Source organism: Rhineura floridana, chromosome 1 (assembly GCF_030035675.1).
Source record: "Rhineura floridana isolate rRhiFlo1 chromosome 1, rRhiFlo1.hap2, whole genome shotgun sequence".
NCBI classification, from domain to species: domain Eukaryota; kingdom Metazoa; phylum Chordata; class Lepidosauria; order Squamata; family Rhineuridae; genus Rhineura; species Rhineura floridana.
Window position 1 is genome coordinate 167,174,390 of NC_084480.1, and position 27,624 is coordinate 167,202,013.

The 27,624-nt window shown below is 42.0% G+C and overlaps 2 protein-coding genes and 1 long non-coding RNA gene across 8 annotated transcripts in view; 2 read left to right on the forward strand and 1 right to left on the reverse strand.

Moving 5' to 3' along the window:
- The window catches only part of MGST3 (microsomal glutathione S-transferase 3), a 24,925-nt gene extending 16,685 nt beyond the window's left edge, over positions 1-8,240 (forward strand). For both annotated transcript variants that reach the window (XM_061584619.1, XM_061584629.1), the window contains exons 6-7: positions 4,496-4,568; positions 8,030-8,240. In XM_061584619.1, the coding sequence (XP_061440603.1) occupies positions 4,496-4,568; positions 8,030-8,139 (183 nt within the window). In that variant the 3' untranslated portion in view covers positions 8,140-8,240. The remainder of the gene's footprint in view (positions 1-4,495; positions 4,569-8,029) is intronic.
- Positions 8,215-18,267, reverse strand: LOC133364282 (uncharacterized). 2 transcript variants are annotated; one of them, XR_009757904.1, is made up of 3 exons: positions 17,777-18,241; positions 17,013-17,062; positions 8,215-11,045 (listed from the first exon to the last, which is right to left on the reverse strand). It is a non-coding gene; the product is annotated as an uncharacterized LOC133364282 (long non-coding RNA). The 2 variants fall into 2 exon arrangements; XR_009757902.1 differs by lacking the exon at positions 17,013-17,062 and having other exon boundaries at positions 17,777-18,267.
- TEDC1 (tubulin epsilon and delta complex 1) overlaps positions 18,111-27,624 on the forward strand; it is a 40,715-nt gene continuing 31,201 nt past the window's right edge. The window contains exons 1-3 of one of the 4 annotated variants that reach the window (XM_061584601.1): positions 18,111-18,249; positions 19,383-19,461; positions 19,952-20,154. In XM_061584601.1, coding sequence (XP_061440585.1) covers positions 18,127-18,249; positions 19,383-19,461; positions 19,952-20,154 — 405 coding nt within the window. In that variant the 5' untranslated portion in view covers positions 18,111-18,126. The other 3 variants (XM_061584591.1, XM_061584608.1, XM_061584581.1) reach the window with 3 other exon arrangements.

Here is a 27,624-nt window from a genome sequence, read left to right on the forward strand (position 1 = left end):
GAAAGGGTGGCAGCGCTGCGGTCTTGATAGAAGCTGTAGTGCGAGTCTCTCTGCCTTGCTTCTAAGGTTGAGGGGAGTTATATGTGCCCCATTGTTCCCATGCCCAGATGGCTAGTAGTTGTGGCAACAATGTATAGATACAGCAAACAATCCAGGGCAATCTCCTCCCATTACCACTGCATACTTCTTCCACACCAATTTGGGGCCTCTGGGGCTCAGTTCTTGCATTCCAGGGCCATCCATAGGGCCTGGCTGTTGAATGCCAGGTCAGTTCGTAGTAAAACCATACTGATCATGGATGAGCGGGCCAACCCAGCATGTATCACTGAGACTTGGGTGGGGGAGCTGGGCGGGTCAGACCTGACTCAGCTCTGCCCCCGCCTGTGGGGACTCAGTATGACATCAGCCCAGACTGGTGGGGCAGGAAGGGAGGAAGTGTTGCTATAGTCAATAGGAGCTCACTTCCCATCATTGGGAAACCCCTCTCTCTTGGAACAGAACTGGAGGCCCTGTATCTATTATTGGGCCAAAGAGACAGGTTAGGGATGCACCCTGCTGCTCAGCAGCCTCCCTGACTAAGCCAGCTGAGGTTGTCTCAGGTGTGGTGTTGGAGGAACCCAGAATGGTGGTTTTGGGTGAATTCAACTTTCATGCTGATGATGCCTTGTGTCTGGCTTAGGAGTTCATGGCCTCCACAGCAACCATGGGACTCTCAAATGAGCATTGGTCCAACACACAGAGCAAGACATACCCTTGATTTAATCTTTGCTCCATGTGTGGAGGAGGTTGGTCTGGAAATAGGTGGGGTGGATTTTATCCCACTGTCATGGCCAGGCCACTTCCTGGTTAGGTTTGGACTTACAGCAACAATTATCCCCTGCACAGGTGGAAATCAGTTAGGATGGTCCATCTTCAGAGTCTGATGGAATCTAGTAGATTCCTGACTGTGCTGGGGGATCCTATTGAGGCCCGAGTCTCATAGGGTAAATTGCTCCTGAGGGCTCTCTCCAGTGCTGTGGAGCCCAACTCGCGCCATGTATATTGAGGAGCTGTGGTTGATGAAATGGATTGGAGCATAAGTGGTCTACGTCTGTCTCCAGAGTTGACTGAGCATGCATCCAAGCTCATAACTGAGCCTATCACATTGCTGTGAGGGCAGCAAAGAGATCTTACCTTGCTGCCTCCATTGCATTCTCGAGCCGCCTGGCAGAGTTGTTCCATGCGGTCTGGAGGTTGGTTGCTCCTGAACAGCGAGGTAGACCTCTGAGGCACACATTGTCTTAACTGTGTCTGGCTGGCTAAACACTTCGAGGACAAAGTTGCTTGACTCCGCAGTGATTTAGCTTTTGTGGCAGTCCCAGCCAAGGTGTCCAACACAACATCAAACCCAGTGTTGTAGGATCAGTTCCAGTTAATGTGGCCTGATAATGGGGACAGGATGCTTGCAGTGATGCAACCATCCACCTGCTCATTAGATTCTTGTCCTTCCTGGCTTATTAAAGCTAGCTTGAGTGGGGTGACTGACTGGGTCATGGGCACAGTAAATGCATCTCTGTGTGAAGAAATGTTACCTGCTGCCCTCAAACAGGCAGTGGTGTGTCCACTTCTCTAAAAGCCCACTTTGAACCCAATGGAGTGTGATAACTTTAGACCAGTTGCCAACAATGCTTTCTGGGCAAAGGTGGTATAGAAGGTGGTTGTGGAGCAACTTCAAACATTCCTGTATGAGACTGATTGCCTAGATCCATTACAATCTGAGTTCAGACCTGGCTGCAGAATGCAGCTGTCAGGCTGCTGATGGGGGCACATGGCGGACAACATGTGACACCATTGTTGAAAAATCTGCATTGGCTACCCATCCACTACCAAGCCAGGGTCAAGGTCCTTGTATTAATTTAGAAAGTCCTGAAAACGTAGGTCAAGGCTATCTTAGGGACTGCCTGAACCCTTATATCCCTTTAGTGTCATTGGCCCAGTCCTGTGGAATGCTCTGTCGATAGAGATTCAGCAGGCACCTTCTATTTTAATTCTTAAATGCCTGCTGAAAACTTGTCTATGTCGCCAGGCTTATGCAGGCAACCAAGACAATATCTTTCTGCAGTAGTTAATTGATTGATTTCTGATTTTAATTTTTTGTTTTTTGTTCTATGTTTGTATATGTTGTAAGAGGCTTTGATTTTTTTAATGAATAGCAGTATATAAATACTTTTATAAATACATACATGTAACCTGCTTTGTGAGGTCCATCTGAAAAGTTGTATATAAATGCCTTAAATGAATAATAATCAGTCATGAGGGAGGGCTATCTTTACAGAATAGGGGCTCAGGCTTAGCTATCACCGTTATTTGTAACCGATGCTAAAATGATCCTTAAACATTTCCCTTCTGTCATCATTCTGGCTTTCATGCATGCCATCCCATCTCATGGCCTTGGCCTTTCACCTAGAAAATAAATACATTCATATGTACCCCCATGCGCTTATCTTATCATGGCAGCGATGCTGGAAAGCAATTTCTGTTCTCTCCTTGAGTGCTTAACAGATCTTTAGTCAAGAGGCCCAGCTGACTGAATGCCTCTGGATACATGCACATTACAAAGAGATCATAACTACGAAAGTGTAAAATAGTGTAGACTTATCAATACTAACACTGTTGATTCTATTTGCATAGTGGCTATGCAGATTTAACAAGGCATGTAGAATTACAAACTTTCTGGCTTGCCAGGAGGAAGGTGCAAAGAGACAAACATAATATAAGTACAGAAATACAGAGTTAATGCAGAACCTAAGTGCTAGGCTTAAAGCCTAATGCAAACTTACAAGGAATATAGTGCAAAAAAGTTTATAAACTAATAGAGACTGGAACAATATGGCTTGGGTTTGTGTCAGTGTGTTCAAACATCTAATGGAGAATTGTACCTGAACATGTGTTCCAAATTTCATTCTGATTCAGTGCTCAGATAATTATGTAACAAACCAACCAACCAAATAGGCAAGTTAAACCAAAGGCATCACTTCACTTTGCAAAGCACAGGCCTCACTTCAGATATCTCATTACAGTTAGCTTTGCATATTTCTCCTCTTTAAAACCAGGGTGCAACTGTTAAGCTGGGGTTCATACTTGAAATGCAGAATGGTTTTATGAATGTATGACAATGTTCATCCAGATAATCAATGAAGAAATTCTCAGTATAATCTGTCTGCTGTTTTTGCCAGCCCTCTTGAAAATAGGTATAGGGATTGAGCTGGTATCTGAACCTGAAATGTAGAATATGTGTTTCAGATATTATATTTCAATGTTAAAGTGAGTCTATCACCTTACAAAAACAGCTGAATTCAGACAATCATATAAATCGGGTTCCCAAACTGTGGTGTGAACTGGATCAGTGTCAACCCAGGGCAAGTTAAGCCCAATAAAATTAATCAACATTCTGTGTTAGTGTTAAGGAAACAATACAGGTGTCAATTTCAGAGAGAGAGGAAATAGGAAGCAGTAATGCAGGATTTGAGCAAATTTGTTTATAAAAATGCTTATATAACAGTAACTTGTACAGAAAACATCTAAGCAGTGTATTGCAAATATAAAATCACAATAATTGAGTGACTGGTTAGCCAGCCAGATGGGCGACTAAGAAACCCAATAAATAAAATAAACATAGGAAAAATATAAAGACATAAAATGTCATAAGAAACTGGCCAGTCACATAAAATTGATCTAACTGAAAAGGCTTGTCAACACAAGAAATTCTTCTAAAGACGTCTGAAGATGTTTGGCAGATTACGGGGGGGGGGGGGATTTCACGTTGCGGACCAGACACTCTAAAGGCTTACTTTTTGTAGATACCAGGTGGGCCTCATTCACACAGGGGACAGCTAACAGCATACCTTCAGCAGATCTCAGTGGTTGAACTGGTATATAAAGGCTTAAGTAGTCCTTAAGATATCCTTGACCTAAGTTGTCAATGGCCTTTTAAATTAAAATCTTGAACCTAGCCCAGTAGCATAAGGGCAGCCATTGCAAATACTTTAACAGTAGTGTTATATGTTGTATGCCATCAGCCTTCATTGGCCTTCTGGCTACTGCATTGTACACTAGCTAGAGCTTCCATAGCAGGCCAAGGGCAGTCCAGCACATTACAATAATCCAGCCTTGAGGTTACCAATACATGAACTGCAGTGGTCAGGTTATCCCTATCCAAAATTCCCAGGATTCAAACTCAGTTTATTGGCTCTCGTTCTGTTCACCACTAAATCCAGGCACTGTTCCAGGGCTTGCACAGCCACTCCCAATTCAAATGGTATAGCGAAATAAAGCTGAATTTCATCAGCATACTGATGACCCCTTATTCCAAAATACTAGTGATGTCTCCCAACAGTTTCATATAGATTGGGGCGGGGGGGGGGAAGAGAAATGAATAATTCTTCTCTTCTCCACTGCATGATCGTATCAGCACCCGTCTTCTCAACGTGCAGTAACTATTTCTGCTTTTTTCCAGCGTGTCACTACGGGACTTGGTATAGCATGGATCATTGGAAGAATGTTTTATGCTTATGGCTATTACACAGGAGGTAGGTTTTCGGCTGGTAATTATGTGCTCATTATGTGGAGAGCTGCTGCTGTTGGACCCATTTCCTTGGATCCAAGTTGGGTCTGTCTCTGAACTCTACTGCCCTTCTATGCAGTGTGCAAGAGCTGGGAACTAGAGCAAGCAGCTGGAAGTCGAGAGGAATGGTCTCTATCTTAGGCTCCCCTCACCCCAAGAAAGAGTAGGAAGTTATGTGTAGAAGAAAACTAAGAAACTGGTTATGCAATGGCTTTACTCCATCCCCCTCTGTCTCATCAAAAGTAACTCCTGTATGTTCTCTTGAGCGCATACTGAAGTTACTTCAGTGCCCAGGTAATGATGGAGTATGAGAACCTGACTAAGTTTTCTGGTCACTTGTAAGAGGAGAAGCACGTAGTTTGTGTAACCTATGGAAGGAGTGGAAAGGGGCAATCCTTCAGGGACCAATACCTAATTCGCTAATGGGGAGGGGAACCCACCCTTGTGGTTTAAGAACGTACCTATAGCCAACAGGTATTTCTATCAAACTTTAAAAGCAAGGAAATTTGGCAGCTATAGTGAATGCACCAGGGGAGCAGGAGACCTGAACTCCTCTCTGAGATATTGTATTAGCTACAAATTTGTAAAAATGCAGACTTTCATAGTCCAATCCATTTCCTGTGTAGCTTGGAAGAATTTGCAAACGTACCTCTGAGCATATGGTGAGTGGTGGCAACACCTGCAGTCAGCCTAAATAACAGAAACAAGATGCGTGCTGTGCTGATCTTGTTTTAGCAAGGAAAACGCAACAATAATAACACAGTTAATAACACAATTGATATAGTTCAGTTAGTCACTTTAAATATGTTTGATTCACTATGAAATTTAGTGAAGTTTCCTATAGTAAATTAATTTTATTGCTTCTGTTTCTGTAAATATGTGAAGTATACCAACACTTTGCATAATTTACCCTAAAAAAATCCAACAATTGTGGAATAATGGCACTATTCTGCAGAATAGTCTCCAGTGAACATGAGGAGTGTCTCAGTTTGCACAAGATAAAACAGTGGGAGGTGAAATATATTTTAGCAAATTTCTAGGTGTGCTCTATGTTTTTAATTGACCATGCCCACCCTTTAAGTGGAGTGGTTTAAGCAGAGCAGGCTGAACACATGCATCTTAGGCAGGCCAAGATTGTTTTTTCCAACAGCTAGAGTAATTGCTGAAGTAGCAACTTATTGTAATCAGTCTGATTTTACATCAAAGCTGCAGTTTCAGATTCAACTGTTAAGCACCCAAAATAGAAATAGAATATAACCTCCAGTTTGAAACAAAAGCCTGTCTTCACCATCATATGGCACTGACCAATAAAAAGGCTTTGAATAATGAGTGAAATATAATTTTCTAGGTTAGATTCTCTGTAGAAACAGTAGTAACACAGGAAAGTTGTAAAGTAAGAACACCAACAAACATACAAAAAATATAATTCTCCATCTTTGGAGATGCAGTCCTGATTGCAGGTGTTGCCATCGCTCACCATATGATCAGAGGCACGCTACTAAATTCTTCCAAGCTACACAGGAAGTGGATTGGACTGTGAAAGACCAACCCAAATTGTGTCTGCATTTTTACAAATTTGTAGCGCCGTGTAATATCTCAGAGAGGAGGTCAGGTCTCCTGCTCCCCTGGTGCATTCAATATAGCTATCCCAATCTCCCTGCTTTTTAAAGTTTGATCTACATATCTGTTGGCTCTATGTACATTCTTAAACAGCAAGGGTAGGGGTTTTTTTTGCCTTTTAGCTAATTTCTCTTTTTAATACAGGAGATAAGAAATGGGATCCTGTGCAAGTTTGCTAAGAATGGATTGATCGTTTGCATGCTTATTGAGTTTAGTGGAATTTATTCCTGTGCAATTATACTTACAATAGATGAAACTGACCATGGAGGCAGAAGAGAGGGAGGAGAGGGGAAGGGAGGGAGAGGGGGAGAGGCAGGAAGGGGGAGGGGAGGAGCAAGAGGAAGGTGACAGGAGGGAGCAGGAGGGGAGGGCAGATTTGATTATTTACATGCTTATTGAGTTCAGTGGGATTTACTTCTGTGCAATAATGCTTAGGATAGGTGAAACTGACCTGGGGGAGGGAGGAGATTGGGTGGGCACTGGGCAGAGGGACATTGTTTTGTTTTCCAAAATGGAAATACGTAGTCTCCCACCCAAATTTAAACCACAGCTGTCCCTGGGCACATCCACACCAGGCATTTATTCAGCTGTAAACAGTCATGGCTTCCCCCAAAGCCTCCTGGGAAGTATAATTTGTGAAGGGTGTTCAGAGTTGTTAGGAGATGCCCTATTTCCCTCACAGAGCTACAATCCTCAGAATTCTCTGGGAAGAGGGACTGACTTAAACCACTCTGGCCACTGGAGCTCTATCAGGGGAATAGGAGTCTCCTAACAATTCTCAGCACCCTTCACAAACTATACTTCCCAGGATTCTTTGGGGGAAGCCACGTCCATGTAAAGTGGAATAAATGCCTGGCATAGATGTGGCCCCTTGGTTAGCAAGTCAAACAGCTATCAGTCTGGCTTTTAGAACACTGACAGTTGGTTCTTACTGAGCATGCCTTCACTATCATAGACTCCAATATTAATTTTCTTAAATTAACTAAAAATCAGCCATGCATTTTGTAACTTTTAAACTGCAGAAGATGAAGGCCTGGGTATGGGGCAAGGTCAGTAATAGGATTACAGGTACTCTGCGAACATGGCTGATTTTTAATAAATTTCAACAAATTATGAGACCACCAACAGAAAAAAGTCCAAAGGTCTGGATTATTTTACTCACTTTAGACTTTGAACTCTTGATTCTCTCTGAGTGTTTTGCGCATCACCATGAAAACTTAAGAGTTGTTAAGCAAGCGTTTCTGAGTTCAGGACTATAAGTTTTATAAGAGTTTGTTTTGAAATGAGCTTATGGGAAACAGCATAATGGTATGGGGGTATTTTCAATTTAACACAGTGGAATATGAAAAATCCATGCTGGCTATAGTATAGGGCTACTCTCATGGCTGTATTATAAAGCAGAAATTGTGGTTTCATGAATTTGTCTCCTCTTGATTTTTGGCTGCTGAAGCCTCTTAACATTTTGTCCTGAAGCCTGTTTGATAGCATGTGTCTTGGATTGTAAAAGTATTATGTCAAGCCACATACATAATTATTACAACCTCATGTGTGAGAGCCACATGGGGAGAACTACAGTTAAGAAGAAGTTTGTCCTACGTAGATTGCAGTATACTGCAAATGACTGGGGTCTTGTTGCACTGAGAGGTGCCTGCAATCTTTCCATCCAGCACCCTTTGAAAATTTCTTAGCTTTGGTTGGACAGCTGAAAAGAAAGGCTCTTTGCAACAAATGAAGCTGGAGTGTCAGCTGATCACCTTGCTGCTTATACCAAAAGCAAGTCATGTGAACCTCTCCTTTTCCTTACAGATCCCAAGAAACGAAACCGAGGAGCCATTGGTTCAGTTGCACTCCTTGGCTTGGCAGGGACCACCATTTATTCAGCTTTTCAGCATCTTGGCTGGGTCTGCAGTGACTAGATGACATCCCCTCTGTGGTTTCTTGGGAAGTCTTTAAATTTTTCAATAATGCAATCATATTTTTAACTAAATAAATCAAATAAAAATCAATTTTAATGATAGCTGGTCTCTTTCCTTCCATTCTTGATAGAATTTGTTTATAAGCTTTATTCTCCACATCAGATGCCTTTCTGTGGCAGATAGCAATAGCCTTGTGCATACACCCTCTTTCTTATCAGTCACTGCCGGTAAAAACAGTGATATTCTGGGATGCATCTTCACCCTAGACATGCTGTTAGTGTGACACATCAAAGTCTATTTGCAGTTACATTTCTCCAGGTTTGAAATAGAAGGAAGGTCAAGAAGTCTGAGGCATTAGATGCACATCCTTTCTACATGCTCTTTTTAGTAGCCTGACATCTTTCTCTCCCCATCTGCCTGCACACTGGCTTGGAGTTTCTTGCTTCCCATTGTGTGGCAATGACTCCTTTATGATTTCTGCTTACGTTTGCTGATTACAACTTACTAAGGACTGGATGCTCAGACTGAGTTTGGCACTGTTCCCCTGGCTGGGCTGTGAGCAGGGCAGATACAGACAGGCACCTTCAGGCTGTTACTTTTCAGTGGTCTGCCTTGGAAGTTTGCCTTCCGCAGACGGGTTTCAATTCTGTTATTTAGGGCATTAGCCCCACATCTTGCCTGCTATTACAGCACCCTATTAATATTGTTGCATTCTACCCCAATTGCCAAGCGGTACAAGACTTCCAGGGGTGCCGTTGTTTACTCAAGGCTTGGTTTCCTGTGGAAAGCAGGTCAACAGAGACTTTATATTATTTATTTACACATATTCACAGTCTGAGCATAAGATGGATGATTCTCCACATTAATAGTCCATCAGATCTTGCTCCCCAAGGCCCATACCTTTGGGGTCCCTTCAGACACAGAGCAAGTGAGTTTCCCTTTTTTAAGTTCCCAGCCTTTCCTTGCTCTAATACTAACCACTTCCTGGCTCCAGCATGAGTGGGCCCCCACCAGGTGATTGGGGTGGGGTGGGAAAAGGGCCTCTCTCCTGAAAGAGATCTTACTGTCAACATTCCTCTCCTGGCCAGTTCTTACCCTTGTTAATGGGTGTACTTGACAGACTTAGCTGCATCCATAAACTTATGAATGGAACTAGTCTCACCAGTAGGGCAAGTTTCTCCGTTTGCAGATCCCAAATCAGAGGCTGGAAAGGGGATTCGTAGAAATCATCCATTTCAACCTCCAAATCCCATAATGATATGAAGCAGGTCAAGAGGAGGGCTGGGACTTGTGCCTGTTCTCTAGCATGTCACAAGTGTTCGGAGGGCCTCATTCATATAGGTCAACTATAGGTATGACACTCTCCGTCCTAGCTCAAAGAGTGGAAGGAAGGAGTTAGTGATGCTGGCCAGAGGGACCGCAGTGATCATGACAAGCACTTAAGAGCACTGGGAGCGGGCCAAAGGCCCATCTAGGCCAGCATTGTGTTCTCACAGTGGCCAGCCAGATCCCTGAGAGAAACCCACAAACAGGATCTGAGTATATCAGCATTCTCCCCACTTGTGAATCCCAGCAACTGATATTTAGAGGCCTCTGACAGCGGAGAAAGAAAGCCATTGTGGCTGATAGCATTATTGTCCATGAATTTGTCTAACCCTCTTTTCAAGTCATCCGAGCTGGTTGCCATCACTACCTCTTGGGTGAATTTGATAGTTTAGCTACTGGCTGCTGAATCTTCCTTGCATCTATATATCTGAGTTTCTGCATTTCTGTAACTACCCTGTGTAATCCAACCTAAATTAAACTCAACCGGGGGGGGGGGTAGACATTGTTGCTGTTCTTAAAACATTTGATTTATAGTATACAATGTTTGCTCCACCAAGCCAAACACAGGCTGTTACTTGGGTAGGATGGTTCACCAGCAGCTAGTTCATTTTTGCCTGCTCTGTTGTTGGAAACTGCTGAGAGAGGGCAGAGAGTTGTTTCTAGTATCTAGTGAGGAGCTCCCTAAAACTGGCAATAGAAGGGATCAGAAGCCCACTGCATTTCTGTCTTCTAAACTGGCCCGTTACTGTTTCTTCTACCCTCCCATTATCTAGGATTGCTTGTCTTCCTGGGGCTTGGGGACAGCATAGGAGCTAAAGGGTGGTACCTGGCAGATAGAAGGTAGAAGCTGGTGTGACAGGAATGGAGCCTAGTAGTGGTAGATGGTTGGGGTTAGGATATAGAGCCTGGCTGTACCCAGTGCCTTAGTGCTTGAGCGTGACAGATTTGAGATGGGGAAGCAAATTGATTTTTTTTTCAAGCTCAGCAGAAACCACCTCCCTTGCCCCTCTTTTCTTGAGATGGTATTCCTCCCCTTTGTTGTGTCACGGGCCCTCAGGAGGAGATCACGGAACATGATGGTACATTAATCATGCATGGCCAATGCTCCTCCATTGCAGCCACATGGGGGGCTGGATGAGGAATTGTGAAGGGAATCAGCCTAGTAGCCTTACACATGATTTCAAGTTCTTGGTTGTGTGAGAAACCCCCTTAGGCTTAGGCTTGGCAGTGGGGGCTGCAGGTACTCTCCAAAGCTGTCTATGCTTACTTCAAACTAATCTGTTAAACACACAGTAGGCTTCTTGTATGTCCATTAATTTTCTGTTGTCCATACAACATTCTCCAATCACTGCCTTCCCACACTTTTTCCTCCCTTAATCTGTATTTTCTCATACAGGTATATTCCAAAAAAAAAGGAGACAGAAAAACTTGGCCCTGCTATTTCCTGTGTGGGTGGTTCCAACTCCATCTCCTTCCATGCCTCTTGCTTCTGTTGGATTCCCATTGGCTTGCTTCACCTTTCCTTCTCCCTCTGTTATCTGATCTGAGTTCAAACAGAGAAGAAAGCAGGATCCCAGAGGCTGAAAAGTAATAAAAGGAGATGAGGGGCAGTGTCAGAATAGGTAGATTCTAAGAAGGTGAATAGCATCAACTAAAATAAAACAAAGGTTTCCAGAAGCTTTCAATGTATGCTGTGGATCTACCCTTGTGGAGCTCTCACAGGTACAGTGGGGAGGAGAATGAGACGACTCCTGGTTTCTCTCGTCTCCATTCCCCCTCCCACATTTTTGCCCATGTATGTGATGGTTGGCTCTGTGCTGGGTAGGGTTGCCAGGTCAGAAGCATCCCACACCATGAGATTTCAGGGGCAGGCCCTAGTGATGTCATGGGGGCGGGCCTGAGTGATGTCATTAAGCATGATACATTAAGCATCAACCACAGTTGCTTGGTGCATACAATTCAAACAAATACATTTCTCTGATTGGAAATATAGAAATATTAGCCAAAAGTTGGAACCTGCGTAGGGAACATTTAATCTAGCCAACTTGCTTCTGGAAAAAGGGTTTAAGTGCCCTTAGGCCAGGCCAGGCCAGTCACCAGAAGGCCACTGAAAAAAGAAAGGAGCCTAGTGTTGTGGAGATGTTAGATGGGAGCACTCAGGAGTAAAGATGGAACCCCCAGAAGACTGCAATTCTAAACATACTTACTAAGGGACTAAGCCCCACAGAACTCCAGGACTTACTTCCAGAGCTTGGAAAAGTTACTTTTTTGAACTACAACTCCCATCAGCCCCAGCCAGCATGGCCACTGGATTGGGCTGATGGGAGTTGTAGTTCAAAAAAGTAACTTTTCCAAGCTCTGCTTACTTCTGAGTAGATATAGTTTGGAATGTGATGTTGGTAAAGCTTGACTAGGAATCCTCTGCAAAGATATCCATATCCAAGCCTGGAATGCCCTGCCCCTACCTTTTAACATGGCTGCTCCAAATTTATTTGCAGATTTGACCCTTCACTTCAGAAAGAGGTCTGAAATATGAGTAAGAGTAAGAAGATTCGCTTCTCTTTTCTGTCTACCCTGTGGGCTGCTATAAACTCACTTTGGCAACCAACCCAATTGCAGTGAATAATAATTGACAGAGAGGAAACACACATAGTTTCATCTGCCTTCACAGGCAGCAGCTTGAGAACAACAGCCACGCTGCCCTGTATGTGAATTCTCTTTTACCACTGTTGGGCAAGAAACAAAGTGTCATGCAACCAACAAGGCGCATCATCAGTGGGTTTAAGGGGGTTGAGCTGAGCGCATGCAACCACTGTTGTTGCTTCTGTGGCTGTAAGGGAGTGAGGTTAAAGGTAAGTGAAATGCAAACAGAAAACAAAAAACAAAAGACAGTGATGATTTCCTAAATGTAATACCATACTAACCACAACAAGGCAGACTTAGCATCCCACAACCAAACAGGATTCAGCCAAGGTCACAGAAATCCTCATGCAGCACAACCTGACCCGGGGGCTGCAGTTAGTGTAGAATACTGTGGCACAATTGCTGACATGAGTGAGATCCTATCAGCACATAATACCTCTGCTCTGAAATCTGCACTGGTTGCTGATTTGCTACCAGGCCAAGATCAAGGTGTGCTTTCCATGTTATGGGTGCCACATAGTACTTGTTCTGCTCTTGTAAGAAATCAGTCCTGTAAAGTGGCAGCACCTACGCTTTGGAACTCCCTGCTTATTGACATTAGGCAGACACCTTCATTGTACTCTTTTCAGCACCTGCTAAAAACATTTTTTTTATCTAACCAGGCATGTAGAAGCTATTGTGTTTTTTGTTTTTAACTCATTGTTGGTTTTATTCTTTTTAAATACCTGTCTTTAACTGTTTTTGCCAATAATTTTATTGTTTTAATTCGTTCTGTAAATCACTCAGTTTTTTTTTTACAATAAAGTGGTGTATATATGTTGTAAATAAAATACATAAATAAATTTTAGAGTCGCTGTGGCCCTTGGGTCTCTTTCCATTTTTAGGAACAAAGGAATCTGCCTTATACCAACTCAGGCCATTTGGTACCATCTAGCTCAGTACTGATGACATGGACTAGCATTGGCTCTCCAGGATTCAAGGCAATAGTCTTTTCCAGAAATTGAATTTTGGACCTTTGCATGCAAAACATATGCCCTACCATTGAGCTACAGCCCTTTCCCTGTTTAAAAAAGTATCTTTTAAAATTGTTCTTTTCAATTCACTACTGAATGCACATCATACCTTGGGCAGATCCACATCATTACATTTAAAGCACATTCAATGCACATTTGAAGTACATGAATCACACCACAGAATCATGGGAACTGCCGTTTCTTAAGGGTGGTGGGAACTATAATTGTGACGGGGAAACTACACTTCCCAGGATTCTTTAGGGGAAGCCATGTGCTTTAAATGTGAGTTGAATGTGCTTGAAACGTATTGTGTGAATCTACTTAATAAACTTTGCCTGCATGTAAATCATTTTAATTAATTTTTTTAAATGGAAATGAGCTATAACGTTTACTGGGTGACCATGGGCTACTCACCATCTCTCAGCCTAATCTGCCCCTCAAGATGAAAACAACAGAGGGGAACTATGACCATCCAAGGAAGAATGGCACACTTAAAATGTAGAGGAAATAATGTACAACCATAGTGTGAAATCGGATACTTATTGGGACATAGTATGAAGAAATATTTATATAAGCATGACTGTCAAAGGTATTTATTATTTACACAACCTATAAAGATATTGTAGTGCAATGTTATGCATGTTTACTCAGAAGCAAGTCCCAATGTATTGAATGGGCCTTACTCAAACAGGGAAGCGTGCACAGGACACTCAAATGATAAGGAATGTCACTTGCCCAAAGCAAAATTCAGACTCATGCCTCTTTAAGCTGTATTGCAACTGTTTATATTTGTTTTTATGGTTATTGGATTTTAAAGGGATTTATTATTGTGAGCTGCCTTGGTTTCCAGTCAGCAACCCTACCTCACAGTGTTGTTGGAACGTAATTGTGATTAACCAAACAGAGGTTTTTATTATATTAACAAAACGTTTCAGCTTCCGCCTTCATCAGCTGCTAACATACAAATGCTGTTACCAAGGTGGTAGTTATAGAGCTTTGAGGATGGAATGCTCAGAGGGGCTTCATTTGCAGAAGCTAAGTAGTGGTGGTACTGTCCTCCAGGTTCAGGCCATGTGGTGCCAATGTGTCCAGAGAGTAAATCCAAGAGTTCTCCCTTTTGGTCAATGCTGCTGGATCTGCTGGCATCTCTATCGCTGTAATGGAAAAGTCCAACAGGCTGTGACCCTCGATGTTAAAATGCTTTGCAACTGGTTGCTCCACTTTTGTTGTCAAGATTGCCGACTTGTGGTTCCTGAAGCACGTGCGTAGGTCAGTTGTGGTCTTTCCTACGTATTGGATATGACATCTTGGTCTTTTGCACTCGATGATGTAAACTATATTGCAGGACCTGCAGGCGATGTTCTGTTTGATGAAGTATGTCCTGCCTGTCCTAGTGCTTGGAAAAGTGGCTGTCTCCCTGAGGTACACACAGGTGATACAGCGTTTGGAGTGACAAGGATGAGACCCTGGATTGGTGATAGGTGACTTAAGCACAGCTCTCACCAACAGTCTGCGCAAATTAGGAGGTTGGCAAAATGCTATAACAGGAGGCTTGCTGATGGCTCTGGTAAGAAGTTCAGAGTTTGCCAGCAATGGGTAGCTCTCCTTGACTGCTCGGTGATAGTTAGGAGATGCTGGATGGAAATCTACCACAAATGGAATCCGTTGCTCTCTGCTCTTTGACACCTCAGTATGATGGAGGTTTTCTCTGGACAGAATGGAGGCTCGGTGGATGTTGCAATTCATAATATGTGGAGGATATCCTCTTCGAAGAAGGTGTTCTTAAGTTCACTGATCCTTCTCTGGTATTTATCTTCAGTATTGCAAATAAGTTTGATTCACAGAGCTAAGCTATACACAATGTTCTTCTTTATATGCCTAGGATGGCAGGATTTCCAGTTTAAATAGGTGTGGGCATCAGTGGGTTTGCTGTAGAGATCAGTGGCTATTTTGTTGTTTTCTTTGGTGAGAAGGACATCCAGAAAAGGGATGTGCGGATTGTCATTTGTACTATTAAATGTAAACTTAATAGAGGGATGGATAGAGTTGATGTAATTTTTAAATTGTTCCAAACTCTCTTTACCATTCGTCCAGACCATAAAGATGTCGTCAATGTATCGCCACCATATAAGTGGTTTGTTGATGGCCTTTTTGAGGATCTCCTGTTCAAGTTTACACGGTGTGGGACCGCAATACCTTGTGGAACGCCTCTCCCGCTATGAACCTACCCGCTCACTTCGTTCAGTATCCAAGGCCCTCCTCCGGGTACCAACTCACCAGGATGCCCGGAGGACTGTTAAAAATATATACACCCCATGTAATAGTTTATTGTCAAAACCAGTTGGTGACTGCAGAACATTTAAAAAAACTAGTATCAGCTTCCTACAAAATAAAAGCAGTGATACCTAAGTAAGCGCTGCCTACTTGCTTTTAAAAATAGGATTGGAAGGAGAGAGAAAGGTTTACAACACAAACATAATCCTTTGCTATGTTAACTCAAAAGTCCCATTAATGTACAGCACAATCCTAACCACGTCTACTCAAAAGTAAGTCCTATTAAATTCAATGGGGTTTACTCCCAGTATATAGGATTAGCATTGCAGCTTTACTCCCAGAAAAGCGAGTATTGGGAAGGTTTTGAAAACACTGCCCTCTTCAACAGCCGAGGAAAATTTAAACTTGTTTGACTCCTGCACAAAAGAGAGAAAAAGACTGAAAGCTATTTACTAAGTCATTTTATGAGATTTTCAGATAAACAGGAAGAAAAAACAGTTTGACCTTGATATGGGGTCTAGCTACTGCCTTGTCAATCACAACTAGGGTTGCCGGGTCCATGGCCTGAGACTGATCCTGTATCTTTAGGAGAAGAGAAAGTCAGCCAAGTGTAGGTGTTCTTGCAACTCTGTAATGGGAAAAACCAGAAGGTGGAATTCTTGTTGCACTGTGTGTAATTTGTGTGCTTAATTTCGTTTAAAGCAACACAACAGCAGCAGAGTAACAGCAGATGTTGAAAGTGAGTGTGCCAGCATGTGTGTGTGTTTGCCTAAGAAAGCAGGCTTTTACCCTGCATCAGCATCACTGAGACTTGAGACTTAGTAAAGTAAGAAAAGCTACTTTATTTATAGAAATACATAGCAGATAGAAAAGCAAACATAGTTCTAACTAACTAACTAAGTTGGAGGCGTAACACCCAGGTACGGGAGTTAGCCTCATGGCTTGGAGAGAGCAGAGACAAAGAGATGTCTCCTCTCTCCTGGACAGTCGGAGGACAAAGGAGTGGAAAGGGCGGAAGGAGGAGGGGCAGGTAAGCTTCCCTAAAGACATAACAATCTAGCTACAGAAGGAAGTCAGTCAGAGCATCACAGGTAAAGGTAAACAAGCCTATCCATCTGGAGGACCCTAACTCTATCTCCCTTCTGGAGCACAAACAAAGGAACAAAACAGGAGTTGCTCTTGCCCCACTTCCAACAATTCTCCCTTCCCCCTGCACAACTTTTAAAGATACAGAAGACCTCTTGGTTGCCAGGCCCAGCCTCCAAGAGGTCTTCTGTATCTTTAAAAGTTGTGCAGGGGGAAGGGAGAATTCCACTTTGTGGTTTTTCCCATTACAGAGTTGCAAGAACACATGCACTTGGCTGACTTTCTTTTCTCCTAAAGATACAGGATTGGTCTCAGGCCATGAACCTGGCAACCCTAATCACAACCCTGACTTCACTTATTGACTAGAAACCTGGTAGGGTGGGGTTAGAGCAGCCAGCTACCAACTCATTTTACAGAAGTTGCAGGGAGGGGCAGCTGATGTTTTGGTGTATATCTCTTGAACCAGACCACCTAGAAACTTAATTTATTTTTTAAATGAAAGTTGAGAGTTTAGAGATTAAGGTGACTCACCCAGAGAGGACCCCAAAAATCTCTGGATGAAAACCGGAAACCTGACAATCCTAGGTGGGGAAGAAGGGAAATTTTGTAAACAAACTAAACACACTTGTGGACTGGTCACAGAGGATGGGTTACAAAGCTGCATCTCTTTAATTCCTGATTTTTATTTTTCCCCTACCCCTAGGTGGAAGCGAGAGCTGTCCTTAAAGAAATTGAGAAATTCCGAGTGTAACCTTCAATTGGGCAGTAGCTTGTCTACCCAGAAACAAAAGGTGGCAGCAAAGAGTTCCTGCTCTTTCAAACTCGGGTGTTGTTTTGTATTAAACATTTTTCTGAATCCACAAAACATTTAAACGTGCTACCCATTTGCAGGCCAGTCGGTGGGACGGGAGGCTTCTGCATGTAACTGAATTTAGCTAAGAGGAATTGAAGTAGGCAGGCATTTTCTCTTTTGAGTGGAAATCCAAGTCAGCCGCAGCCCCACCTCCGACCTCGAATATTTACAGTAGAATACAGTGAAGAATTGTTCTAAGTTTTTCTCACAGTCTGATCCCCAACCTGCGTTGTAAAGGTCGCTGCAACGAACAACACTGCAGGCTTTTGTGCCCTGCTCTGTCAGCATCACCTGCAGTATTAATTTTAGAATGAATTAATCTGCAAGATTGTCTTAAACAGCCCTCTCCAATCTGCAGTGTTGGGGTAATAGGAAGCATTTGCATTTATATTGGTAGGGCTAATATTAGATGTTGACAAAGAGTTAGAAAGAGCAGAATTACCTATTTTCACCGGTGTCTTTTGCAGTCTGTGAAAATACCTGCTGCACTATCACAGCTTCTCTAAAATCTTCGATTTCTCCATTGACTCCTTGGAAAGGTCTCATTTCCGCCCCACGGAATAGCTTCTCATTCCGAATCAAGAACTATTATCTCAATACAGAATATGGTGGTCTATTTTAGTAAAGTGAGATGTCGTCTACGAAAACTTTTGCCGTAATACATTTGTTAGGCTTAAAGTGCCAGAAGACTCTTTGTTGGTTTTGCGGTAACTTTTTTATAATTCAATGATACACGACGGCCGTTGGCAGGATACTAGGAAAGACTGGGAGTTAGTAGGGCCATAGCTGCGCATGCGCTCTTCATGCTCTTTTCCTGTTATGCGCAATAGCTCCACGCTGCGTTTGAGTGGTAGCGCAAGGAGAACTGGGGCGATAATAATGGACTCCCGGCGAACGGCGGCGGCGGTTCTCCCGGTAGCCATCGGAGCTCTGAGCATGGTTCTGCCCGGGCCCCGTATCTCTTCGGAGACTTTCCGTCTTGCTAAGTTTGACCAGCCTCATGTGGTGGGTGGAGGAAGAGCGAAGGTTCACACTGATGAAATGCGTTCTGTGCATCCTCAGGGATTCTCTCGTTCTCATTTTATCGTATGTTCTGGCATTGAAAACGATTCTGAACTGGAAACGTGACTCTAAATGAGTCTGGGACGGAGATCCAGGATATTTCACCTGTAACGTTTGCCCCAGGAATAAATGTCAGTATCCAAAAATGAGAGACCGGGCCCAAACGTTTCAGGGCAACCCATTCTTGTATCTTAGAATCCTTTTCTAAGCTCTCACACGCATGAGAGCTGGTTGGACTTCGTGAGGAAGTAAACACACTCTGCAATTAGGCATGGGAAGCTTTTACTGCTCTTTCCTGTATTTGTGGCTCAGCTAAGTATTTGAAAATTGCTGAACATGCTTCCAGAGCCATCAAGGGTACTAATGTAGTTCTAAGGCTGCGATCCTAAGCTTACTTGCCTGCTGAATTCATAAGAACTTGCTGAATAAAATGAGGAGGCTTAAACTGCACAGTTCGCAGAGCCATTCCCCAAATGTGATGCTGTTGCTTACAGACTGTGACTTAGTTTTTAAAATAAGCGTTCTGTGGCTCAAGTCTGCCTGGAAGGTCACCACTGTTAAGATGGGAATTACAATTTGTTTAAAACTGTTTTTAATGCTGTATTTTACACTGTTGTTGCTCATCCTGGAATCTTGTGGCGAAGAGCAGGTAATAAATATAATAATTCTGCTTTATGACTATTTAGTACCTTTAAGCAAAGGTGTGTTGCTTCCCCATAAATAATCTCCCCCTCCCCTGATGTGTGTGCGGTGAAAGCAGAGCAGAACATGCAATTTCACCTATGATTTCTAATTAGGTGTTGCAACTTGAATTCCTAATTCCTCTTACATTCCCATTTTTTAGAAAGTGTAGTCATCTAGAATTGAATAAAAACACTGTTCTTAAACTCAGTTTGGTGTGGATTAGTGGATTTCTCCCACCTAATTGAATTGTACTATAAATAATATAGCAAATGTTCTGAGTGCTGTTGTCTTTCCTAAAACAGAGTAAAGTATTCTGGAAACTATTGTACTCTCTGCTGAAGCAAATCCAAGGTGGAGGATGGATGGAGCCTGCTGACACAGGTAGTAAACTGGGCGCATATGAGGGGGTTGTTTGGGCAAAATGTAGTGATATAAATGTATAGAGATAGAGTTTTTATTTAGTTAATACAGTTTATATTTAAAAAGTAGAACAATTATATTAGGAAAACATACATTAAAGCAACCACAATCAATAAAACAGTAAAAATAGCAGTGTTAAAATATCTCATTACCACATATACAATCTCCTCATGTTAAAAGGCCTTGGGAAATTGAAAGGGTTTTGTCTGGTGCCAAAAAGGCATTAACATTTTGTTAGGAGAGCCTCCCTTGAGGAGAGCATCCCATAGTTTAAAAACAATATACAGTAACTCTTCTGATGAACCTGTTGTGGAAAGTTAGAGGGGCAGATTGTACTGCTGCTCTTTGCAGCCCAACTACAGTGTGAATTTGTTCTGGAGTGTTGTTCTCCTAGGATGCAATGAATTTTGAAACTGTGGAAATGACAACTTCTGCCTTATATACTGCTTAGGTACCCAAGTCAGATTTGTCAAAAGTGTAGCCTTGAGCCATGGCTACAGAAGGCTGGCATTTTATCAGCTTCCTTCTGATGGTTCAGAAGGGAGCAGAGAGCTGCTATTGGTATTTTCCTGGCTTCTCTGCAGAATCAGCATAATGGAACAGTTACTGACACTAAGTAGAGTGAAACTTTGGGATGAAGCAATAGTTTGCATGGTGAGTAATTTCTTTGTTAACAATTCTCAGGGATCCTTTTTACCAGCAGCAAGATATTGGAGGGTGGGGGCAGACTTGAATGTGTGTTGCAGTATTGTTGCTGCTTCTTTGTATCTTTATCTGTGATTTGGTGAGAGTGGTAATATTGTTTTTTTTAAAAAGCCACACAATAGATACAGTCCCCAATGCATTTTGAGGATATATGTTGCTGGGTAGATTTTGTTTGCTTAGGATAGCTGAATTAGAAAAAAAGTTAAGCCAATTTTAGCAAAATGTATTAAACATTTGAGTTGCCTTGAAACAAACTGGGAACCACATTGATTGCATAGTTGTCATCTTTTTTGTTCTTGCAAGCAGAAAGTGATAGAACTGATTAAATTTCATGTAGTATTCACTGAGCCTTGGTCCTCTCCATCCACTCTTTTCCTTGGCACTTTCTGTGGAAATTAATGGTTTATGTCAATTTGACACTGTGGAGGACTGGAGGAGCCATAATAATTTTCATAATACATAATAATGTTTTTGTTTAACTGTCTTAAAGATATTTTAGATGTTTTATTGCTTGTGCATTTGCCAGCTTGGGCTCATTTGGGAGGAAGGAAGGGCAGGATATAAATTTTAAAAAATAAGTAAATAATTAAAATGTTGATTGTGTCTTCTGTTTTATACAGTCACAAGAGTGGCTGTATACTATAATCAGCATGGATTTTTCACATTTTGCAATGTTAAATGGAACATAACCCCCTTGCCATTCAAATGCTTCCCATAAGCTCATTTCAAAACAAAACCTTACAAAACTTATAGTCCTGAACTCAGAAACGCTTGCTTAACAACCCTCTAAACTTTCATGGTGATACACAAAATAGTCAGAGAGAATTGAGAGTTCAAAGTGTAAACAGAGAAAAACCAGCCCCCTTTCGAACTTTTTTCTGACAGGAGTTCTCATAATTTGTTGAAATTAATTAAAAATCAGCCATGTTCACAGAGTACCTGTAATCCTATTACTGACCTTGCCCCATACTCTGACCTTCATCTTCTGTAGTTTAAAAGTTAAAAAATTCCTGGCGATTTTTAATTAATTTAAGAAATTTAGCATTGAACTGAATGATAAGGCCAGGCATGCTCAGTAAGAACCAACTGTCAGTATTCTAAAGCCAGACTCACAGCTGTTGGGCTAATCGGGGCCACAGCCACACTGGACCTTTATTTCACTTGAGACAGTAATGGCTTCCCCCAAAGAATCCTGGGAAATGTAGTTTGTGTTTGCATTTTGACCAATTTGTAGGGCAGTACAATATCTCAGAGAGGAGGTCAGGTCTCCTGCTCCCCTGGTGCATTCACTATAGCTGCCCAATTTCCCTGCTTTTTAAAGTTTGATAGAAATATCTGTGGGCTATAGGTACGGTCTTAAACCGCAAGGTTTTATGCCTATTAGTGAATCATCCCAGAACTCAGGCCGCAGAATAATGAGCTTAAGCTCCAACACTGGAGACATTCAAGAGACAGCTGGAGAGCCACCTGTCAGGTGTGCTTTAAGTTGGATTCCTGCACTGAGCAGGAGGGGGGTTGGACTTGATGACCTTATAGGGCCCTTCCAACTGCTATTCTATGATCCTTAATACCTAGCTACCAGGATGCATCTTTTCTGTGTCGCGCTGTTATGCAGTGCATACAGTGTTATGACTGAGACACTTAGGCCTCTCTCAAAATAAGAAAATATGCCCCCAGTGCAAAAAGGGCAACTCCTGTCCTAATAATGTCTAATAATAATAATGTATTGTTTTTATATTGTATTATTATATTTTATCAATTGTATTCTAACAAATTTGTAAGTTGCCTAGAGTGGCCATCGGCCAGATAGGCGACGAAGAAATTAAATTTATTATTATTATTATTATTATTATTATTATTATTATTATTATTATTATTATTATTATTATTATTTCTTAATAGCAAGTGTGGTTTTAACTAGGATGTGGTAAAGAGAAAATTGTTGTTATAAAATGTTTAGACATGAGAGGCTAAAGCTTGAGGTTATTAAATGAATGAATGAAATCTTTATTGATCAAAGCCATAGGCTACCGCAATTAAACAGATATAAAAGGAAGATACAAAACAGATATTAAAAAACAGATCATATTACAATAAAACACAGTTCAACAACATAGAGTGGAAAAGCAGCAGTACAGTTCAAATAAAAGTTTCAAATAAAAGTTATTAAACATGAATTCCAGGTTTTAAATGTAATAGTATGGTAGTAGCCTCTGAATGGAGAGATCTAATATTTACTGAGCTTTTCATCCTGTTCCATATGCCACTGGTGCGATTGTGCTACTTAAATCACGATTAGGTGGCAGTACAGCTACAATGGGGTTTTTTCTCCAAAGGAAACCTTGATTGAGCAATTGAGCGATGTTTTACACTTGCAGCAATGCAGGCACCTTGCACGGCCTTTTTCACATAGGAGATCCAGCTGCAGAACAGATTGTTTCCTAGTTCTGTTAAACATGGCATAAGTATAAATATTGCAGCATCATATATCTACAGGCAACATGTTCTGGTAGATCCAGCTGGCTTTTTTCTACTCTTCTCGTCTCAGTCTAATAACCTGGCTGCCTTGTCCTGGACTCTATGGGGAGGACATTCATATTTAGTTTGAATGGATCCGCGATGCACCCTAGCAAAATGGCTGCTGCCAGAATTGCTTTGGTTTGTTGTCTTAAATCATTCTCTGCCTTCTGAAGTTGAGAAAGTGTTTTGTTTTTGTTTATTTAAAGCATTTTTAGCTCTTCAGTCAAAAAAGGCTCCCAGAGCGGCTTTCAAAGATCAGGAATATCTCCTGCTTTTCCTTCCTAAGGGAAGCCCAAAGCGGCTCACCGTAAAACAAAAAACAATTTGATTACCACAAAATATTAGAATGAAAGGCAATATAAAAAAAAATATATGAAAATGTAAAACAAACCAAATTCATATCAAAATATGGATTTACTTTCAATAAATCCATAATAATTAATTCCACAGCAAGGCTTGTCCTGAATCTAATGCTCCCATACTTATTATTATTTTTATTATTATTATTTATTAAATGTATATACTGCGTTTCCTCCCAGTAGGAGCCCAGTGCGGAAAACAGAAACACTAAAAACACTCTAAAACGTCATGAAAACAGACTTTAAAACATATTAAAACAAAACATCTTTAAAAACATCTTTTTTTTAAAAAGCCTTAAAAACATCTTAAAAAGTAATTCCAACACAGACTGGGTTAAGGTCTTTACTTTAAAAGCTTGTTGAAAGCCAAAGGTCTTCAGTAGGCACAGAAAAGATAAGAGATGGCACCTGTCTAATATTTAAGGGGAGGGAATTCCAAAGCGTAGGTGCCACTACACTAAAGGCCACTTCCTATGCTGTGCGGGATGGACCTTCTAATAAGATGGTATCTGCAGGAGGCCCTTGTGATGTTCCTGCTTATAGTGTAAATATGGTAAGTGCTGTTTATATAGAAGACATATGGTAAGTGGAGTGAAAGAGGAGGGGGGGAGTACATGAGCAGCAGAATGCTGGATGATTGGCTGAGCGTTTGAATGGCTGGGAGTATAAATGGAAGAATGACAGTTGAATCTAGGAGGTGTTTAGAAGGTGGTTGGGGTGGTGAATGAGAGGTGGAGAGAAAGGTTGAGGTGGTGTTTGGAGGTGGGGTTGTTGAGAGTGAGTCGGAGTTCTGAGGCAATTAGTAAAAAGTTAAGTACCTAACAGAATATAGATGAAACCATACGCTTGTGAAACATTCCTTAAGTAATCTTGTTATTTCTGATATTTAATAAATACTTATTTGGTTTACCAAAGGCCTGATCCTTGGCTGGGGGATATACATACCAGAAGGGAGGGCAAGATAATTACCAAGGCTGAACAGAAACAGTATCTAATGGTGGCAGCGGTGAAGGGAGGAATAATAACAATTCAAGTATCCAGAGCAACCCAGAGTTGTATGCGTTATCTATAAAGATACAAGGGGGTTGGGAACAGCATAAGCATGCAGTCACAAAAGTAACCAGCTAGAGAGAGACTCAGGCAAAGTCTCTGGGAGTATTGGTTATAGGATGTGACTGGTGGTGCTGCCTAGCAGGGGGATCTAGTGAGATCTGTGCTAGAGCGGAGTGAGAAACCATATAAAGGACGGTCCGGACTGGTGGTATGCCTGGTGGTGCCTAGTGAAAGGCAGTAGCCACAAGCAGGTGGGAACCTGACAGGGAGAACCAGGGAAGGACGTCACAGCCCTCACTTGCAGAGAGCAGTGATCGACTGGGTATATAACGGGTAAGACGATCTTTCAGGTATCCTGTTCCCAACCTGTACAGGGCTTTGTACACTAAAACCAGAACCTTGAACTTGGCCCAGTAGCAATGGGCAGCCAGTGCATTTTTTCAGCAGTGGGGTGACACATTGGCAATACCCTGCCCCAGTGAGCAGTCGTGCAGCTGCATGTTGCACCAGTTTAGCTTCTGGACCAACCTCAAGGGCAGCCCCACATAGAGCGCATTACAGTAATGCAGCCTGGAAGTTACCAGTGCATGGACATCAGTGTCCATGCTATCCCAGTCCAGAAATGGTCACAGCTGTCTTACCAACCAAAGCTGAAAAAAGGCACTCCTAGCCATTGAGGTCACCGGGCCTCTAGCAACAAAGATGGATCCAGGAGCACCCCCAATCTACAGACCTGCTCTTTCAGAGGAAGAACAACCCCATCCAAAGCAGGCAACTGACCAGTTACAGAGAAGTCAACACAGAAGGATACCATGGTCAATGGTATCAAAAGCTGCCGAGAGATCAAGTAAGAATAACAGGGTCTCACTCCCCCGTCTCTCTCCCAATAAAGGTCATCCATCAGGGCGACCAAGGCCATTCAGTCCCATAACCAGGCCTGAACCCAGATTGGAATGGGTCAATATAATATGTTTCATCCAAGAGTAGTTGAAATTGCTGCGCCACAACCGTCTCAATCGCCTTCCCTAAAAAGGTTGTATTTGCAACCGGGCAGTAGTTGTCACAAACCAATGGGTCCAGAGTGGGCTTTCTCAGGAGCTATCGGATCACTGCCTCTTTCAGGGTGGCTGGAACCACTCCCTCCTACAATGACGCATTGACCACATCCTGATTCCACTCGGTCAAACTCCCTCGGCAAGTTTTAATAAGCCAAGAAGGGCAAGGGTTGAGAGGACACATTGCTGGCCACATTGTTGCAAGCACCTTGTCCACATCATCAGGCGGCATCAACTGAAACTGATCCCAAGAAGTTGCAGCAGATGTTGCACTGCACACCTTGCTGGGGACTACAGTAGATGTGGATGGGGCATCAAGATTGCTATGGAAACGAGCATGTTTACCCTCAACATGCCTTGCAAACAATTCACAGTCGGTCTCTGAAGGGTCTAAAACTCCATTTCCTGGAGCTGATGTCAACAGACCCCTGACAATATGGAAAAGCTCCATAGGCTGGCTACTTGAGGATGCGATGGTGGCATAGAAGTGGGCCTTCTTCACTGCCCTCACTGCTCAATGAGCCTCACAGCATGTCTTTCACCACTTGTGCTCTAGCTGTTGTCCAGCCTTTTTCATTGCCCAAGATGCAAACTGGGCATCACAATGCCAGGAAGAGCGCTTGGGCCAACCATGTTAAGAGTCCAACATGCCTCGTTGTTCTACAGCATGACAAGGGCTTCAACAGGGTCACCTGCTCTATCTACTGGGAACTCCTCCAGGGCATTCAGGAATCCAGTGGATTACATTAGTCTCCAGGGGCTGACCATCTTAATCTGTCCGCCACCCCAGCAGGGGAGAATCAGAGCTGCAAGTCTAAACTTCATCAGGAAGTGGTCTGGCCATGACAACAGGGTGACATCCACCCACCCATCTCCTGACCACCCCTTCCTCCATCTGGAGCAGAAATAAGTGGAGGGTGTGCCCTGCCCTATGTGTTGGGCCAGTGACAACTTGAGACAGCCCCTTTGGCACAATTTATGCCCCCAAGAAAGGCCAAATCAAGTTTTTAGCCACTCTTTTCAAAAAATGCAAAACGTTTCAAAAAGGAAAATTGATAGGAGGTGATTTTAATATTAATCTTAGAGGCATGACCCCCACCAAACAATGAGGGAAGAAAACTTCCAGTAATAAATATGGAGACAGCCCTCACTCTCACATAAGAGACAGCAATTTGTAAATATCCTTAAGAAATTAAATTTAAAAGATGCTTGGGCTGAATTATATCCAAAGGATTATAGCTTCACTGCTTTTTCTTCGACTTCCCACTCTCAATCTAGGTTAGATAGCATCCTCATTACAGATGATTTATTTCCCTCTTTAATCAACGCTGCAATAGGGCAATAAGAATCACCGAATCCAGTTTCAATAACTATAGATATTGCACAACCTACTAAAAAGTCTTTTGACTGGAAATTAAACCATCTATTACTCACCACGCAGACAAGTAGAGATGCATTTCAAAGTGCTTTAATCAATTATTTCAAAGGAAATGACACCCCAGTAGTTCCAATTAGAACACAGTGGGAAGCAATGAAAACTGTGCTCAGGGGAGTTTGTATAAAAGAATTACATGAAATCAAAAGCAGACACAAATTGCAAATTGATAAATTAGACAGAGATACACATTTTATTGCAGGAATATGGGAAAACAGGCTCAAAAAGGACCTATAAACAATTGGAAATAAAACACAAAGGATTAGACCTTTTTGAAATTAATAAAACGATGATTAACATAGTGTATACTAAACAAAGAATTTGGCAGTAAGGGATCATGATTTTTAGCAAATAGGATCAGACAAAAACATAGGAAATGTATGATAACCAAATACTAAAGGATTAACACGTTCTCCAACAGATACTGGAGAAACATTTGCTGCTGCCTTCAAAAAGCTATATCAAAGCAATAATGTAGACCCGGGAAACGTTGAGAAATATATACAAAGAGTAGGACTTAAATCTTTGTCAGATACAGATAAAAGAGCATTAATGGTTAACATCAGCATGGAAGAAATTAATAATAATAATAATAATAATTTAATAATTTAATTTAAATTGAAACAGTAATAAAATCCCTTAAGACAAATAAAACACCAGGACCAGATGGGTTCACCAATGAATTTTACAAACATTATAGAGTAATTTTGATCCCAGTTATTAAACCTTTTTAAAGGTATACTCCAAGAAGACCCATTTCCACAGACATGAACACAGTCTAAAATTGTGTCCCGCCCCAAACCCTATCACAACCTTCAATTAGCAGATTCACATAGGCCCATAGCATTGCTGATGATAAAATATTTACCTCAGTTATAGCCAACAGACTAAAACCCATAATTTCATCATTGATGCATTCTGATGAATCTGGTTTTGTGCCACATAGACAAATTGCTGACCCCATAAAAATTCTGAACCTCATTAATCATTGTGAAAT